Below are 16,455 nucleotides of genomic sequence, written 5' to 3' on the forward strand. Positions count from 1 at the left end.
GTTTTCTGCATCTGAAAAAAAAAAGTATTGTAAATTATACATATGGCTGTCCATCTAAGCAATCTGGAAAAGACTAAGGATTGAAGGTTTAATAAAATTAACGAATTCAGATGAAAACATTTAAAAATGAATTTTCTTCTTTTATTTAATAAACCCCTACCATTTTGCCGGTTAAGGCCACAAATAAAAATATGGTTGTATACATTTTCCTGAGTATACTTATTAGACAAAATCATAATTTTATGAACAGTAAAATTGTGGTAAAGAATTGACAGTAATTTCTATACCACTTATATGCATTATTTATTTGTGGCCCTGGATGGGGACTGGCTTTTTGTTTTCCAAGTAAGTTCACTGAAAAATGAAGAGACACAACAAAATAAAATGTTTCACATACACCTATACGAATCCAGAAATGAAATTTATTATTAATTTTATAATATGTGTAATATAAAGTTAAAACATAAAGTTCCAGTAATCAACATACTTAATGGGAATGCATAAAAGAAAAAAAAAATGTTTCAAACCCCAATACTTACAGTTGCCCAGGTGTTTATTACATACAGACCTCAATAAGAACACCCGGGTAAATCATCAAGAGGAACTGCCAGTACTTCACTGTCTCCATCTACTTGCTGTGTCGTAACCTCAAATTCTTCGCTGTCACTGTCTTCACTTGAACTATCCTCGCCGAGGTGGATGATGAGTGGAGGAATGGTGCCGCTGTCTATGTGGACTTCTCTCTCCCAGTCTGCTTGAATTAGCTTCTCCACGTGATCCACACACCTCGCCCATCTAAAAAAATTAATGTATACAGTAAAACCTCTATATAAATGACCTGTTTATAGCAAAAACCACTCTATAACAAAATATGTTTGTTTCTGTCAAAACGGCATAGTAAACAATGCATGGCATGCTCTTTATTACATACAATTTTGAACTCACTCCACAAGAAACTATTTTTAAACACAACAAAACTCATTTAATGTGTTTTCCTCAACTATCAAAGCTATTATTTAATACTTGAAGTAACATGTTTTGTTTTATGTTATCTGAAAAAAAAAATTTGAGTGGTTTATTCAAGATATAATAAAGCTGTAAATATTTTCTATGTTATCAATAAAGGCTTATAATTCATATGATAAAATATTTATTTCATAACTTTTGTGTTTGTTTTTGGTTAAAATTTGTCCCAGACAAAAACAGTGAGATATAGCGAAAATTTAATTTTTTGAATAGTTTTGATGATTTACTGTATATGTATTTCACTATAATAACATAACTTTTGAAAATACTAATGTGCAAGAACTACATGTGTAAATACCTATTCAAGTTCGCTAGATGAAAATATTCAAAATTCTCTACGTTGAAATTTTATCTGAATATTGAAATCTGCCTACAGCACTGAACCCACCATAACTTTAAAGTCATTGACACAAGATTAAGCATAACAGAAAGTAATATCACAATTACTAATAAATACAAAACTATTTATGGAAATGAAACAATTGCAAATGGACTGCAATTACAAAAAAAAAAAACCTTGCAAATAAGTCACCACTGTTAGATCTAGAAACTACACAGATATGTATGAATCAAATGGGAATAAAATTACAAACACAAACACGAACACAAACACATACATGCAACACATTTTCAAAACGACAACTACACAAATTCAAACCACTTATTTTTACCAATTGTTTTAAAACTGTATTACTGGTATATGAATATACACAAAATGATAATCACACTATACACACACTAACACACAAAGTTATCAAAAGGAATGGTAGGACCAGGCTGCTAGGCAACAATACTTACGTATTATGTAAAAATGTATGGTAAAGGTTTTGCTGAAGCTTGAGGAATGTTCTACAGGAAAATAAAACAATTTCTACTTCAAAAGGAATACCCCATTGGTCATGCAACATGAAAATACCTCTCTGGTGGGGAAGCATCAAGAGCCTCTTTCCAGATGGCTGCAACTGCATCATTGTCAAATCTCTTGGCCCGCCCCACGTTACTATTGTAATGGTGTTTACATTGAGCCCAAACTAGTTCGATTGCATTATAGTGGCAGTGATAGGGTGGGAGTCGTAGAATTTCGTGGCCATAGTTACGAGCCAACTCGTCTACCTCATATCTGAAAAGTGTGTTAGAACAAGGTGTATACGTAATTTTTTGCAACTATCTCACTTTTAAAGAAATGCTGTAAAAAAACGAAATAATATACCGTATTCGGGGCTTGTTTTGTTTAGCTATTCTCAGCAGCTCCACTTTCAACAAATTATTTTCATGTTTTATCTCATTCTTCTCCAGCCACGCGATCAGTGCATCCTTGGTCCAGTTCGTTGTAGGTGTTTTCTCAACCTACGTTATGCCAACATTTAACTAAATACTCAAGTAGCTGATAAGAATTCATGACAGTAGAACCCTGTTACAATTTTACTGCTTATAAAGTTTTCCTGCCTATAATGTATTATTTTTCAAGTCCAATATTTTCCCTATAAGGACAATGTATTTAATTCCTGGATATAATGTTTCACAAATTATGCGTTTCGTGCTTGTAATGTTCACTTCATAAAATTTTAGAAGACGAAAAAAATTAAAAGCCTTTGTCTATACTGTCTATGTATATGTGTATGTTAGCAGTTAACTGCCTGTTGACACCCTTGGAAAACAAATAAATTCATAAATTTTTAGCCATTCTGTGTGTTTTCAAATGTATTCACTTAAATCACATGTTCAAGTGGCAAAAGAACTGGACTTAAGCATTTCCACTGTAAACACTGTCGTGAATTATGACAATTATACAGAAATGAGACAATTTTACAGCAATGAGACAATGTGTAAGTAAAGACAAAGCAGATAGAAGCTGGAAGCACCATGATGTTAAAGAAAAATTGTTTTTGGCTTGCTACAAGCAAATTGGAGCATCAAATATATCTTTATGCAGCTTGTTGAGTCCATTGGCAATAAATCCACACTAAAAAGTACTAAATTGAATTTCCTGCTTATGTTTTTTTTTTCTTGTAGCCCCTTAAAAACAAATTATAACAGGGTTCTACTGTACTTATGCAAAGCAAACATGTGTTTTGGCATATTGTCGTAATGAATTTCTTAATTTAACAAAGCATGTTAGTTTAGTGACTAGAAATTTTTTTGAAAATATTATTTTAATTTATTAAGTAGGGCAACAGAGCATTCATAAAGTGGGTCCTTTTACCAAACAAGTAATTATGTCATTTTCAAATGCTATTTGCAATAAAAAAATTTTATTTGGTATTTCAAACCCTCTACTAAATTAGTTTGCACTATGATGTAATTCAATTATATATATATATATATATATATATATATATATATATATATATATATATCTGTGTGTGTGTGTAATCAATTTCAGCTCAAACATTATAGTTTATAAAAATGTAGTGTAGGCATACTATTAAGATAACAATTATTGCTGGCAAAATGTATTAGTCTCGAATATTCGTACTTATACACATGTAAATTTTTCACATTACAATTTGAGCAATAAAAAGACACTGCTTTACCATTGCACATACCTGGGTGCTGTGATATGAAGCATTGTCCATTATAATGACACTGGGTTCCTCCAGATGCACCAACATGTCTTCAAACCACATCAAGAAAGTTTCCCCATTCATCTCGCCATGGTAGTCTGCAGTCTTCTGACCTGAAACAAAAAGTAATCCTGCTCCTGGCACAAAGCCAGTGCGCCCTCCAGCATTAACAACAATAAACCTTTTACCATCTCCAACAGTACGTCTCTTCGCAGATTGTAGACTCTTGTCCTGCCATGACTTTGATACAGTTCCTGAAAAATATATGAAATGGAAATGAAATACTTTGTATTGGACCACAGAACAAATTTTCAAATAAGTTAATGCCTTGCCTCTCTGGAAAATCCATGTTTCATCAACAAATATGAAATTGGCACCTCTTTCTTTTTATTCTTTATACTTTCTCAAGAAATCTATTCGCTTCAATACTATGTTTTCATTCTCTATCAAAGCTTTTCGTCCATCAACAGTTGTCCATGAAAATCCCATCTTCTTTAACAATTTATGAAGACTTGATCTTCCACCATAATAATCTATTTGTCTTTCCCTGATTTCTTTCAAAATGGTGTCGACTGTAACATTCAAACCTGTAAATTTATTGCATACATTAACAATACATGAAATAACAGAGGTACACAAAACTAAGCGAAACCACAACCCCGTAGAAGATAATTTAAGTGCACAATTTACATTTATTAAATAGTTTTAATAAACTTACATTTCAAAAATACTTTTAAATTAATTTAAATTTTGTAGTTTGCTTAGAGGAATTCTACATTGCAGTATTTTTGTCTGCAATGATATGACGATTATATTGCGCGTTTGTATTGAAGTTGTGTAAAACATTATTATTTCAGCATTCAATTTAGCAATCAATAAGTTACAAGCTCTACACTGTGTTATAGGTAAATGTTTTGTATCGTGTATCCCATGTGATCCCTAGATCTTTATGCATGAACCTGTACATCCTATTGATCGTGTGGTGCATGCTTTTTTTCATTTATTCAGATCAAAGATCCTGAACATAATCAAATATTGTGTTATAGCAAGAATAATTATCATAAGTTTAATAAAACATATATATTTTCATTATTATTCAACTTTAAATCATAACTCATTACTACATCACAGGTTTTTAGTTTTGGTTTTGTACAGGATTTTTAAACGTAATAAATTAGAAAAGCAAGCATCATCAATCACAGGATCAATATTTGCAGGATCATGCGATCAGGATCAATGTATCGAATCGGATACGCGATACTAAACTTTTACTGTTTTATAACCTTCTGTTACTTCATACACTAACACACAGTTTGTCTGGCTAAGTTGTGTTTTCATATGATACTTCATTACAATGAAGTACGTAGGCCTATTGTTTATAAAATAACAATACCCCTATATTTTCTAAAGGGTTAGGCGGGGCATGACACTATTTTGCAATAGAATATATATTGTACTGGACCCTGCCACACAGTACAATTTAGCCAATTAAGTATCCCAATTTTTTTTTTAATAACCATGCTTGCTTAGACCACAACTCACTAATTTGTAACCAATTACTGCTAAAGCGCACAACTGGATATTATTGATACTGGAAATAGTCATTATTTAACCTTCTGATACATCATAAAAGTTGAGGTTATTTAATATGTATACTGTGTATAACGATATAAACATTACTTGTAGTTTTAGAATGTAACAATTTTCTTTCTATCTTTAACCTAACCTTAAAAGGACGTGTACCTATTTCATATGTTGCACAATATTCTATATATCAATACCATATCAATAAAGAAACCTAACAAACCACCCAAAAATGTTAAGTATTTTTAAAGGACAGATGATATCGGGAAAAAAACTGAACCGGTCAATCTGCATATGGATATATGAAATGAATACAATTAAGTAGGGCCTACCCCAGTGATATTGAAACTACTCTTCAGTATCAAATTTTTACCTTCAGCGTACATCCTGTAAATTGCATTCCTGATTGCATTTACTGTGAAATCGTCGACTGTGTCAAGTGACTTTCCTTCCTGTGGCCTTTTTTTCCTCTTTTTTCCTGGTGTTGAAACTTCTTCAATGTCTTTCTTGTAGTACCTAACCAAAAAAAAAAAAAAAACATTTGTCATAACACTTTTCCGGGGACCCGTTCACAATACGCAGTTAGGCAGTGTTCCAAATATGGCATTTTGTCACAAATATTTGCTTTGTGGTCACTAAATGGAAACATGACAGACTTTGTCCACGAAATTAATGAAGTGTTTTTTTATTTATTTTGTGATCTCCCAAACAGATGAAAAACTAATTAAATGCAAATTATAAAATCACTCCCTTATGTTATAGTTAAACCTATCATAAAGTTTATAAACATCGTTATAAACAAACGTGTATCACACCCATAAAAATACTTGAAAGTGCCTATATTGTTATTGTTAGGACCTGAGTAGGCCTAATATGATTTTAGGTTAACTTTTCAACAGAGACGCCACATGGCGGTGTTGTCTCACACCAAAAAATATAAATTGGAAATAAAACACAAAAAACCTCGTGAGTTAAAACACAGGCCGACAATACTTAGGACACAGTCGATATTTTTTTTACGTGCATGAAAACGAAAAAAGCCTACTTACTTGAGAACAGTTGACTTTGCGATGTTGAGAAGAAACGCGGTCGTCTGCGTAACGTCACATTTCTTCAAGTCGCCTTTCCTAATTAAAACATATAAGTTCTGAGCGACGTTAATGATGTCCATCTGACGCTGCGAAGAAGTAGCTTTCCCCATTCCGGAACCAATTACCATTACAGCAATCACAAGAACCACACAAAATATCAAAACGATAACAAATTCCATCATTACAATAGTAGATAATAAATAATATAACAAAGTTAAAATACACAATATTAACACAAAATCCTGAAACATAAACTGTACATTATTTCACGGTCAGTAATATATTAAAACACACTGCAATATGGCGTAATCTGTGCAGACTGCAAACGGCTGAAAGAGAAAACAAACAAGTGACTATTAACATTATTAATGCGCGACCACAGTTTTGGCACGTAATATTTTTTTACCGTTAACATAACGTTTTTATTTCAACAGAGATTTAAAAAAATGTTCAAACTTAACAAATACCCACACAAATTCTTAAATACACGCGGAAAGTCAAAAAATATATATTTTGGCTATGGAACTATTTCGTTCTAATCATTGCCAACACACCACTTCTCTCACTGTTTCATTTACACACATGCGAGATCATTAATATTAATAATATTGTACATAGATAGTTACTTTTTTTGTAAAATTTTATTTAACATCATTATACGGTAATTTAGTGTTAATGCATGTTTAATATGCATATGATGGAAAGTATTTTTGCAAACGAACCAAACATGCTGCATCCTGGTGTGTTTTTTCAAAGGTTCGTTAAAAAAAGTAGGAGGTTACCGTGGATGGACTATATATTGCATTTGGCAAGATAATTTTGAACTTAATATAAATGTAAAAGAATTGTAATATTTTGGAAATCACACTTGTGGTAGTAAAAACGGGTTCAAATTAGTTTTATTTAGTGAACGGTAATTTCCTTATTTAACTATAAATATTTCTAAATGAAAGATGAAAAAGACGATTTGAAAATTATTGTAATATTTTTTTTGTTAAAAATAACCAGACAGCTAATCAGCTGAAAGGATGTATTCTACTTTTCATATTAAGATGTGATTGTTTAAATAATCTTACTATAATGTAGGTATCTGTAATATGGTGAAACATTTTTTAATTATTGTTAGCATAGCTATAAACAAAATAAATGAAAGGGAAACTACAAACGTTAGAACAATTTTTGAATTGTAAGTGTGTATTTTGTAATTGTATTTATTGTGAGTCTTATTTATTGTTTAGTAATCAATGTTGATTGATCAATAAATATTCATATCCTAACCTTTTATTTTGAAGTGAGTACTAATTTTGTTAACTCATATTTATATATTTATTTCTATTTGAAAAAAGTTAAAAATAATTTTAAAAAAATTAGGATTCTTAAATAGGTACCTGAAAAGAAATGAAAGCCAAAATTCCCGCGCTGTATTTTGTTATTTAATTGTATAAATGGTTTTTTGCTGTCTAATACTAAGTAACGTTATAAATGTAATTGAGAATAAAATTTATCGAATTATATAATGTGTATAAATAGTTAGAATTTTTTTCGTGCTATAGTTTGGGTCCTGACAATTTAATACAACTTTTAATGGTGTGAATATTCCAACAGCGAGTAATATTTATTGCGAATTTATCATTATTCATTGATCAATAATTATTAATAACATCAGCAGTTATTTGGAAATGAGTAATAATTTGATAATTCATGTTTATTTAGAAAAAAAAATTCTTTCTCTCTTTTTCTCCGTCTACCGTTTTACCCCTAACGATACACTTAGGAATCTAGGTTGGAATACTGAGTTACACGCGCTCTTTTCTTTTATTAAAATTACACAGGTGCTTGTTTCACAATGTTTTGGCCTGGCTACCACATTAAATGAAAACAAGAGTAAAGGTTATTTCATCGAGGTTAAATAAATAATCGAATACACAAAAGTTTGACTTACCAAATCGTAAACTTAATCTATAGGCCCTCAAAAAATAACAGACTTAAATGGTTTTATTATAAAATAAATCTCTTTTTCACCTGACAAATATATTTGTCTATTTTTTTTAGTAAAATCTTTTTTTTTAAATTATGACACATTTTTCTTACAATGGTGAAACATTACTAATACCCTGAAATCGCACGAGGAAGCCGCAGGTTAGGTATTGGGTAGTTTATTAAGATGAGAGTCTAACAAAAGATTTTTTTTCCTTTTATGTTTGTGCAGTTCAATTGAATGCTATTAATCTATATTAATTACTCGGGGGTTGAAATATCTTCTTACCGCTGTTGCAAGTACATGTTCTGTCTGGGCTGAAACGTGTCTCGCGGTTTGTGAAGACTTAATAGTGGTTTACAAGCTTGCAGTAAGTACCCTTCCCTGTGGTCGGCCAGAAAGCCCTGGTTAGACGCAAGATCGTCCGCGGCCGTGTTAACACGCGGCCCGCCCAGCGTGTGGTCGGGTTTATGAAGTCGGACGGCGCGCGATTTGTCGCAGCAGGGAGGGTCGCGTGTCAGCTGTCGCTTCCGGACCGCTCTCCTCCCCGACGACGGACGTTCCCTCTGCTGTCCGCCCCCCTCCGCCGGGAACCGCTCTCCCCCCTTGTCCGTCGACGTACGTTCTCTGTACGGTCCGCACCCTTCGTCCAGTTACCGCTCCCTCCCCGACGGACGTTCTCTGTACGGTCCGCAACCCTCGACGGCCGGTGCACTCTGGGGGCGGGAGCAATAAGACTGTGGGCGAGGACATTACGAATGACAAATGTGGCCCCGAGGGAATTAATTGAATCTTCAGTGGCTACGACCAAGCCCTTGGCAGGGGAAAAGCTGGTTGCGGACCGGCAGGAGAACTCGTAAGCAACAGTGGCGCAAGTGACAGTGCAAAATTACCGGCGATGCAAGCATATGAAGGATATAAAGAACCGCTATTCAATTATAATAATAATATTAATAATAATTATCAGACTATATATCAGAAACCGGTATTTTCTAAAAAAAATGTGGTAGGCTTGTTATGATCTGACTCCTCTAGTAAAAGTATATCTCTTTTTAATTCTGAGTAGTATATAATATCCGGTCCGAGGACAGGGTTTCTCGTGAGGAGCCGGGCTCAGTTTAGGATCTGACTACCTGCTTGGTTGTTGTCGTCCCAGCGGCCATTTTTGGTGCTAAATGAATTCAAAATTCACAAAAATGTCTCATCATTCCTCAAAATTCCTAAAAATGTCCCTATCTCGAAGTAAAAATTCTCGCTTCGAAAGAATAATTCCTGTTTTATCCTCCAAAAATTCCGGAGGCTTAAAATGTCCCCAAAGAGTCTTAAACCGCCCTAAGTCGCTGAGGTCATTGCCTTGACATCAACCGTCTTAGTTGCAGTTTTCGTTATGGCCACCAATTTGAAAACCTGTAAATATTAAGCTAGGAATTCGGGAATAATTCTAAAATTTTAATACATCAGTAATTTAATTTTAATAAAAAAACATTCCGCAGTTTTAAAATTAGTCCGCCATATTGAAAATCCGTTTTGTTTATGTTAGATTTCGGGAAAAATTTTAAATTAAATAATAAATAATAAATAAAACTTTTAATAAAAAATATATTCTTATTTCATAGAATTCTCGGTTCGAACTCGGTAAGGAAATTCAATTAAAAATGACGAATAATCCTTCCTCCACAGAAGCCACTAGCAGACCGACTGCCCGCCACTCATGCCAAGGTAGATATTACATCATCCAGTATGACTTCATGGAGGCCATCTAGCTTTAGTCGGCTGGGGGCCGCTATCTTGGGTCCAACACATTGTTTTCATCTGCTTGAGTGTGCAACCGTCATATTAGTTTAATTTTTGCCCGCTAGAGTGCCGTATTTTTTTATTAACAGTGTCAGCCAACTGTCGCGATATCCTACATATTGTGGTACATCTTGGCCACCGTATTGAAAATCTGTAATTAAAAAGCTATAAATTTGGGTAAAAATTTAAAAAACATCAAAAAAGTCACTTATTAATGTAATGAATGGTTCAATAGATTTTCATCCACGGTTTGATGCCAGGCAGTATAGGGTTAATTAAATTGGTTATATTTATATACTTAACCATTAAATCTATGGGATACAATAAATAAAAAACATCGATATTACAAGAACCACCAGGTCAGAACATACAGGAACTGGCACACCCTAAGTGCCAGTTATTCTTATGGCAAGGACGAATTGATTGATACCCACTCACCAAATTTGTATTTTTTCTTGCCTTGCATAGAAATATAACTTCCAGTTTAAGTGAATTACGACTAGTCAAAGAATCTAAATTCAAGCACGTTAGCCAAAAAGTTAAAATTAAACTCACAAGGCTAGAGGCAGGCGCTGGCTGAAGAAATTCCGTCTGTCACTGGGTGAACCGTTTAAGACTTTGACCTCGCGCGTGGGGAGAGTTTCGCAAGTTTACAGAAGTGACGGGTCCACGCCCAGATGCTCGCTAGAGGCACGCATGCCTTCGCTTGCCGGTCATCACACCAATACGTTAAAACATGGTTGAATATATTAAACCAGTACATGAAAAGTACTTGTTGGAATCGCTTTAAAGTACGAAAAACAGAAAGAGAGCTGTATACTAGCCTATTAAAATAACATTTGAATCTCGAAAAAAATTTGTAGTGTATGTGATCTAACACAGAGTGAAACCAAGAAAATACGCCAAAAATAAGTCATCATCACGAATAATAAGAAACAAAAAATTTACATTCACTCGTACCTTCTCGGAACTGAGATGTATTTTTCGTGTTTCTGGTCAATCCTGGCGAGACTTCTGTTAGTTTTCTACGTGAGATCCTAATTATTCGTGTCAATATTTTGTTGGACTTCTCCGTGTGCTCCTAGTTATTTCTGGTGAGACTTCTGTTGATATTCTCCGAGTATTTCTGGTGATTCCTGAGAAAGCAATTCCATCATGTATTTTTTTTCTAGATAAGATATGCAAATATCATCATAGTTTCTTATAAATTGTTTAGTTCCTGTTAAAAAATCAGCTTTTACAATATTTTACTCATGTGGGATTCAAACAAAAAAGAATCATTAATCAGTAGAGTAATACGCCTTAAAACAGCTGAGAAACACTATCATGCTATAAAAACTTCCTTCTTCTTGATTTCTAGCTAAGCCCTCTTTCTCTTGAGATCGTGAGAGAGTATCCCGCATCCCACATGAAAAATATAAATATTTACCTCAACACATCACGTGGCGACACCTTTTGGCAGGAATAGAAACTACTTGCGACAAGTTTATTGTATTAAATAAACTAACTCTTGCTGATGAAATATTAACAAAAAAAAAGTATAGGTTCTTGTAGTAATCTGTTGTTTCCATACGTTTTTCTCTCTCATCAAAGGAGGTGGTAGTTCTAAATGTAAGTTTGAAACAAATTTTGAACTGAAAACTTTAGCCGCGTTGAGCGATTTTTGGTAGAGACAAAACTTCACGTTACCGACATGCTAGTTATATGTTTCGCCAGACTGGCGACGCACAGCGTCCTGTGTAGATGTATACCTACGCATATATACACTAATACATTGTATATACTCGACTGTATGTATCATGTGCGTATTGGACTCTTTATGTATGGGTAAAATCTTGTGTGTTCACGTCACCGACATGCTGTAGTAGCAGTAAGTGAAGTTAAATTGACCGCGTTGAGCGATTTTCCTTTGTTTATTTATTTACGTATCGAATGTTGAACATTTATAGATTTACATTCATAGTTTTTTTTATTTTTCAAGGATGAAACTTCATTTATTCTAATTTTAAAGTTATAAATGTTTCATTTCATTTTTATTTTCCAAAAATTTTTAACGTTATTGTGTGATACATATTGCGGGTATTGGCTATTTCTTAGTAGGTAGTTAAGTTGAGGTTTTGTTTTTTATTTTGTTTATTTAGTTTTTTTAAAAGATAAAGCTTAATTTCTTCTAATTTTAAAGTTATTATTGGTAGGGGCAAGACTTATGGGTTCGCGTCACCGACATGCTAGTGATAGGCCTATAACACCAAAATCATTTTCTTACGTACATTTGACGTATAAATTTTGTTATATTATACATTTAAAAACAAAGTTTTACGTTTTAACTTCTGTCGACAGTCCGCATGACTGCCTTTTCTTTCTTTTTTTAATATTTTATAATAATGTACAGACAATTTACCTTGAACAGTTTTACTAATAGTATAGATGTTTTATTAATGTTCATCTCTATCTTATTTTTTAAAAAAATATTATACAGTGAATTAAATAGGTTATTTTTAATGAAAATAAAAGTAAATTATAACTACTAAGCTTAAAAATAAAATGTCAAGAGGAATGTAGTTTTAAAATAATAATTATTTGGTGCAACGAAAGGTTTCCGCACAATGCAACGGAAAATTAACAAGATCTATCCACTTTGCATACTATTTATACAATTGTTGTTAAAACCCAATATCTGCAACTTTTCATCTGGTTTATTTTCAAAGGAACTTAAATAAAAGTAACAAACACATGCTAGTATATATGCTAATATGCATATGCACATATGCTAATAGTATATATTTTAATACTGAACTTAGATTTACAACTATTATGATCAATTTTTTGTAATGCTGAAACCAATTTTCTTCAGGATTATTATAATTTACCAGACAATAAATTGGTTTAAGAAAAGACATAACGTCGAATATCTAGTATTTAATTAATTTAAATGTCACATACCGTCAAATATCAAGTTCTTTTTCATTGTCACCCTCTTATTTCTGCTACCAATGACTGTTGTTCAGTTTTCAAATATGAATGCTTAGAAACCTGCAAATGTCTTGTTTATCTGGAGACAGGCTGGAATGTATTATACCCGTTACTATGTACTCATTTGACCGTAAGTAGTTTTGACACGCTACTAAGGACAAAACCATAATAAATATTAAAAAATTAAAATGACACAATCACATGCAATCCTACCGGAAGGTAAGATGTGGCAGCATCCACTGGACACAGATACCGACTTTATGTGTACAAGTGTGTGAGTTCATCCTGGTGCCTTAAAAAAAACGCAAATTTCTCAGGTCGCTTTGAACGACATATTATTATCTATTACTCGAAATAATTGCGTTCTACGGAACACTCTGCCTGCTTTACAGACTTCCACATACCATGTTCATGTTGGCAGAATTTCTATCGTGATTGGCTATGTGTGAGGGCAAGTTTTTCTTATTGTGACTACGCCAATCAAATATGGTTGCTGTGATACAAAACGTCCATGGTACTCTTGAAAACAGAATCACTCTGTCAAATATTACTCTATCAAATAGCACAGTAAGTAAGTACTAAAGTGTTTTGACGAATAGGTTGACTAGTAGAATTTTATATAAATACGACTTTTAAATAATTTTTCAAATGGGAATTATAAAGGAGAAGCATTATAGGAAAAAGTTTATCACTATTTTAAGAGATCAATTTACTATCGCAATCAAAATAGAAAACAATACATATATAGTTACTCTCCCGTAGTTAAAGGTCATTTCTAAAACTTTTATTAAAACATTTATTTTAAACTAGGCATATAGATTTTTAGGCAAAATTGTTAGTAATCCTCGAAAACATGATGCAATAGGAAAAGCTTTATACATGAATATTAGAACTCGACCAGAAGTATAAATAGATTGGTTTTTCAAATTAATTTTATGTATGACTTTTTGTAGTTTTATATCTAAAATGAGCATAAATAGTTATCATATTGGTTAAGCAAGTAAATGCTTCAAAAAATAAATAGTGGATAAGTCATATTAAATATAATTATATTATGTTATACAGAGAACCGACGTTCTAAGAATTCTTTTTTAGTAAACAATAAAATGGTTTTGTTATAATATTTATAAATATTTTTAATACTTTAAAGTAAATAAAGAGAAAAGCTAATACAGCCTATAAATTACACGAAATTTTAAAGTGGAGTTTCACCATTGAAAAACACGAGTCAGCAATAAAAAAAAACATGACAACTGTAACAAGCTTCAAAGAGCACTCCACAGTATTTAAACAGTATTTATTGGTATGATTCCACCACTGATTAGTTATTTACTAGTTTTGTGAGAAAAAAAATCTACATTGAACTTATAAAGATATTTGATTTTCAAAGGGTCAAAACAATATATTTAATGTTTCATATATATATATATATATATATATATATATATATATATGAAACATTCATATTTCAACCAGAAAAATAGGTGATTTGCAGAAATAAATACTTTTCATGTGAAGAGTCATAAACGTTGAATATCCACGCCACACTACGATTTAATATGTACCTTTTATTGGCCCTTCAATTTTGTATAGTTTGAAGATTTTTTACTTTTAAAGTTTTTATTACAAAAATGTATCTAAGATAATTAGTTGAATCATGATTTTTTTCCCCGTACTATTGATTCATAACGTCGAAATAAATTTAAAGTTATTTATGAAGATTTATTTTGGGGTGTCACTGTTGAGAGCTGACTATGAAAAAAAAATACAATGGATTTTTTTTTAATTCCATGAATGTTTCTTACGTTTTAAAATTCTTAACATTTTACAGTGTTTAGGGTGAAGTATTAATTAATGAGATACTAATAGGTAGATGTGAGCGTGGAGCTAAGTATTAATTTGAACTACATCAAATGATTAAATGTAATGTTCAGCGTCCCTAATGAATGCAAACCGTGCACTAGGCTTTCTATTTCTTACCCACGCACAATTTCTACGTCCAGCATATCTGACAATTAGTAAGAAAATAACACACACGTGTACGAGTAAATGTTTTCGACTGCTTGGAGTGTGAGTTGGGAATAACGAAACATTCACCATTTTCCAAAGAAAAAATATTTCAATATGATAATTGATTATGTTTTGTTAACTCGCGTACCTGTGCCTAATATGAACTTCATTAAATTTAAAATTTAATCAACTAATTCGATTAACACATTCATGGATGACACGTGCGTACCTTACGCTAGTCTGTGGATGATTCAAGCGAATGTTTTTTTTCTAAACAAATGGTCGCTACTGGTCCACATTTATAACCAGGTCATATTAGACACAGGCAACTCAGGTTGCAAATGTGCTTTACGATACATTTTAATTACAACTGTTGGGAACTTGATAGGCTTGGCGTGGTTTATTTGTGTAAATCTATATCCTAATTCCTCTATTTCATAATTTTACAAAAATATTTAAACAAAATTTTAATCAAGATCTTAAAGCTCTCAAAACTATTATTAAATTTTCCAACTTACCAACTTTCGTCTTACAGGGATATTTTTAAAAAATATTCAAAATTTCAAATAAAAAATTTACATGTTTCAAAAACTTTACAAAAAATTATAATATTTAGAATTAATATAAATAAAGGACTCATTTTTGGTTATGAATATTTGTATGGTAATTTTCACTTTTTGGCTCATTATTATTCATCTAATGTTGAGGCCATCCAGAGGGTACTTAGCCACGTAACATCCCCACCAGTTACTGCAGTGCTGACGTCACTATAGTGAATTGGCTTTACCGGCAGGTTGGTTTCTCCACTGACGTTAAACTGCCACATTCCAAAAATTGGTTGCTCATGTCTTCCTTAAACAACTTCGTCTGCAAAGGACAGGCCTCTGGAGGATTTAGGATTTGGGGGGGGGGGGGGAGTGTTAACTCTGTTATTATATAATTTTCACAGGACGACAAACAGTTGGTGAGAATTCTGATGGACCGATGAAATCCGTCTGAGGCGCGATCTGTGCATGGTAGAGTATAGCATGCATTTGTTCTGAGAAGTGAGGAAGAAATAAAAACAGAGTAAGTTGGTGTGGTTAGTAATGACTGGTGTTACCTATACGAACATACAATGTTGGTGATTGTGAGAGTGAGAAATATACAATGACGGACTTGTATATAATAGATACGCGTAATTTTAAAAAATATATATTTTTTAAATTTTGTTTATAATAACTTTTAATGTATATTTTCGTAAATAATTGCAAACGAATGTGTATGGATAAGTTTGTTAAGTATATCGTGACAAATAAAAATTATTTATTTATAAACACCTCCATCCTTCATAAATACCCATAAACATTTGTTGCCGTGTAGAAACAAACGTTTAATGTTTATATATACATGCACGCACACTCTCGCGTATTATCTCTCGTGCGAGGTGATTATC

General features: G+C 32.5%; 1 protein-coding gene across 4 annotated transcripts; it reads right to left on the reverse strand.

Moving 5' to 3' along the window:
• Positions 1-451: 451 nt before the first annotated feature.
• LOC134533693 (uncharacterized) lies at positions 452-6,602 on the reverse strand. 4 transcript variants are annotated; one of them, XR_010075368.1, is made up of 4 exons: positions 6,224-6,602; positions 5,548-5,690; positions 3,573-4,177; positions 452-795 (listed from the first exon to the last, which is right to left on the reverse strand). XR_010075368.1 is itself a non-coding variant. In XM_063371252.1 (3 exons), the coding sequence occupies exons 1-3, from the start codon at positions 3,672-3,674 to the stop codon at positions 570-572; spliced, it is 465 nt and encodes a 154-aa protein (XP_063227322.1). In that variant the 5' UTR covers positions 3,675-3,953; the 3' UTR covers positions 452-569. The 4 variants fall into 4 exon arrangements, 1 of the variants encoding a protein (XP_063227322.1); XR_010075367.1 differs by having other exon boundaries at positions 5,548-6,602; XM_063371252.1 differs by lacking the exons at positions 5,548-5,690; positions 6,224-6,602 and adding an exon at positions 2,237-2,373 and having other exon boundaries at positions 3,573-3,953.
• Between the last annotated feature and the right edge of the window lie 9,853 nt (positions 6,603-16,455).

The sequence above is a fragment of the Bacillus rossius genome, chromosome 7, assembly GCF_032445375.1.
Source record: "Bacillus rossius redtenbacheri isolate Brsri chromosome 7, Brsri_v3, whole genome shotgun sequence".
NCBI lineage: Eukaryota > Metazoa > Arthropoda > Insecta > Phasmatodea > Bacillidae > Bacillus > Bacillus rossius.

Excerpts from the sequence above, each read along its gene's own strand:
- LOC134533693 (XM_063371252.1), bottom strand. The coding sequence starts at position 3,674 with ATGAATGGGGAAACTTTCTTGATGTGGTTTGAAGACATGTTGGTGCAT. Across the intron at positions 2,374-3,572 it reads CTTCATATCACAGCACCCAG|GTTGAGAAAACACCTACAAC; the intron begins GTATGTGCAATG and ends GGCATAACGTAG. Across the intron at positions 796-2,236 it reads CAAAACAAGCCCCGAATACG|ATGGGCGAGGTGTGTGGATC; the intron begins GTATATTATTTC and ends TAATTTTTTTAG.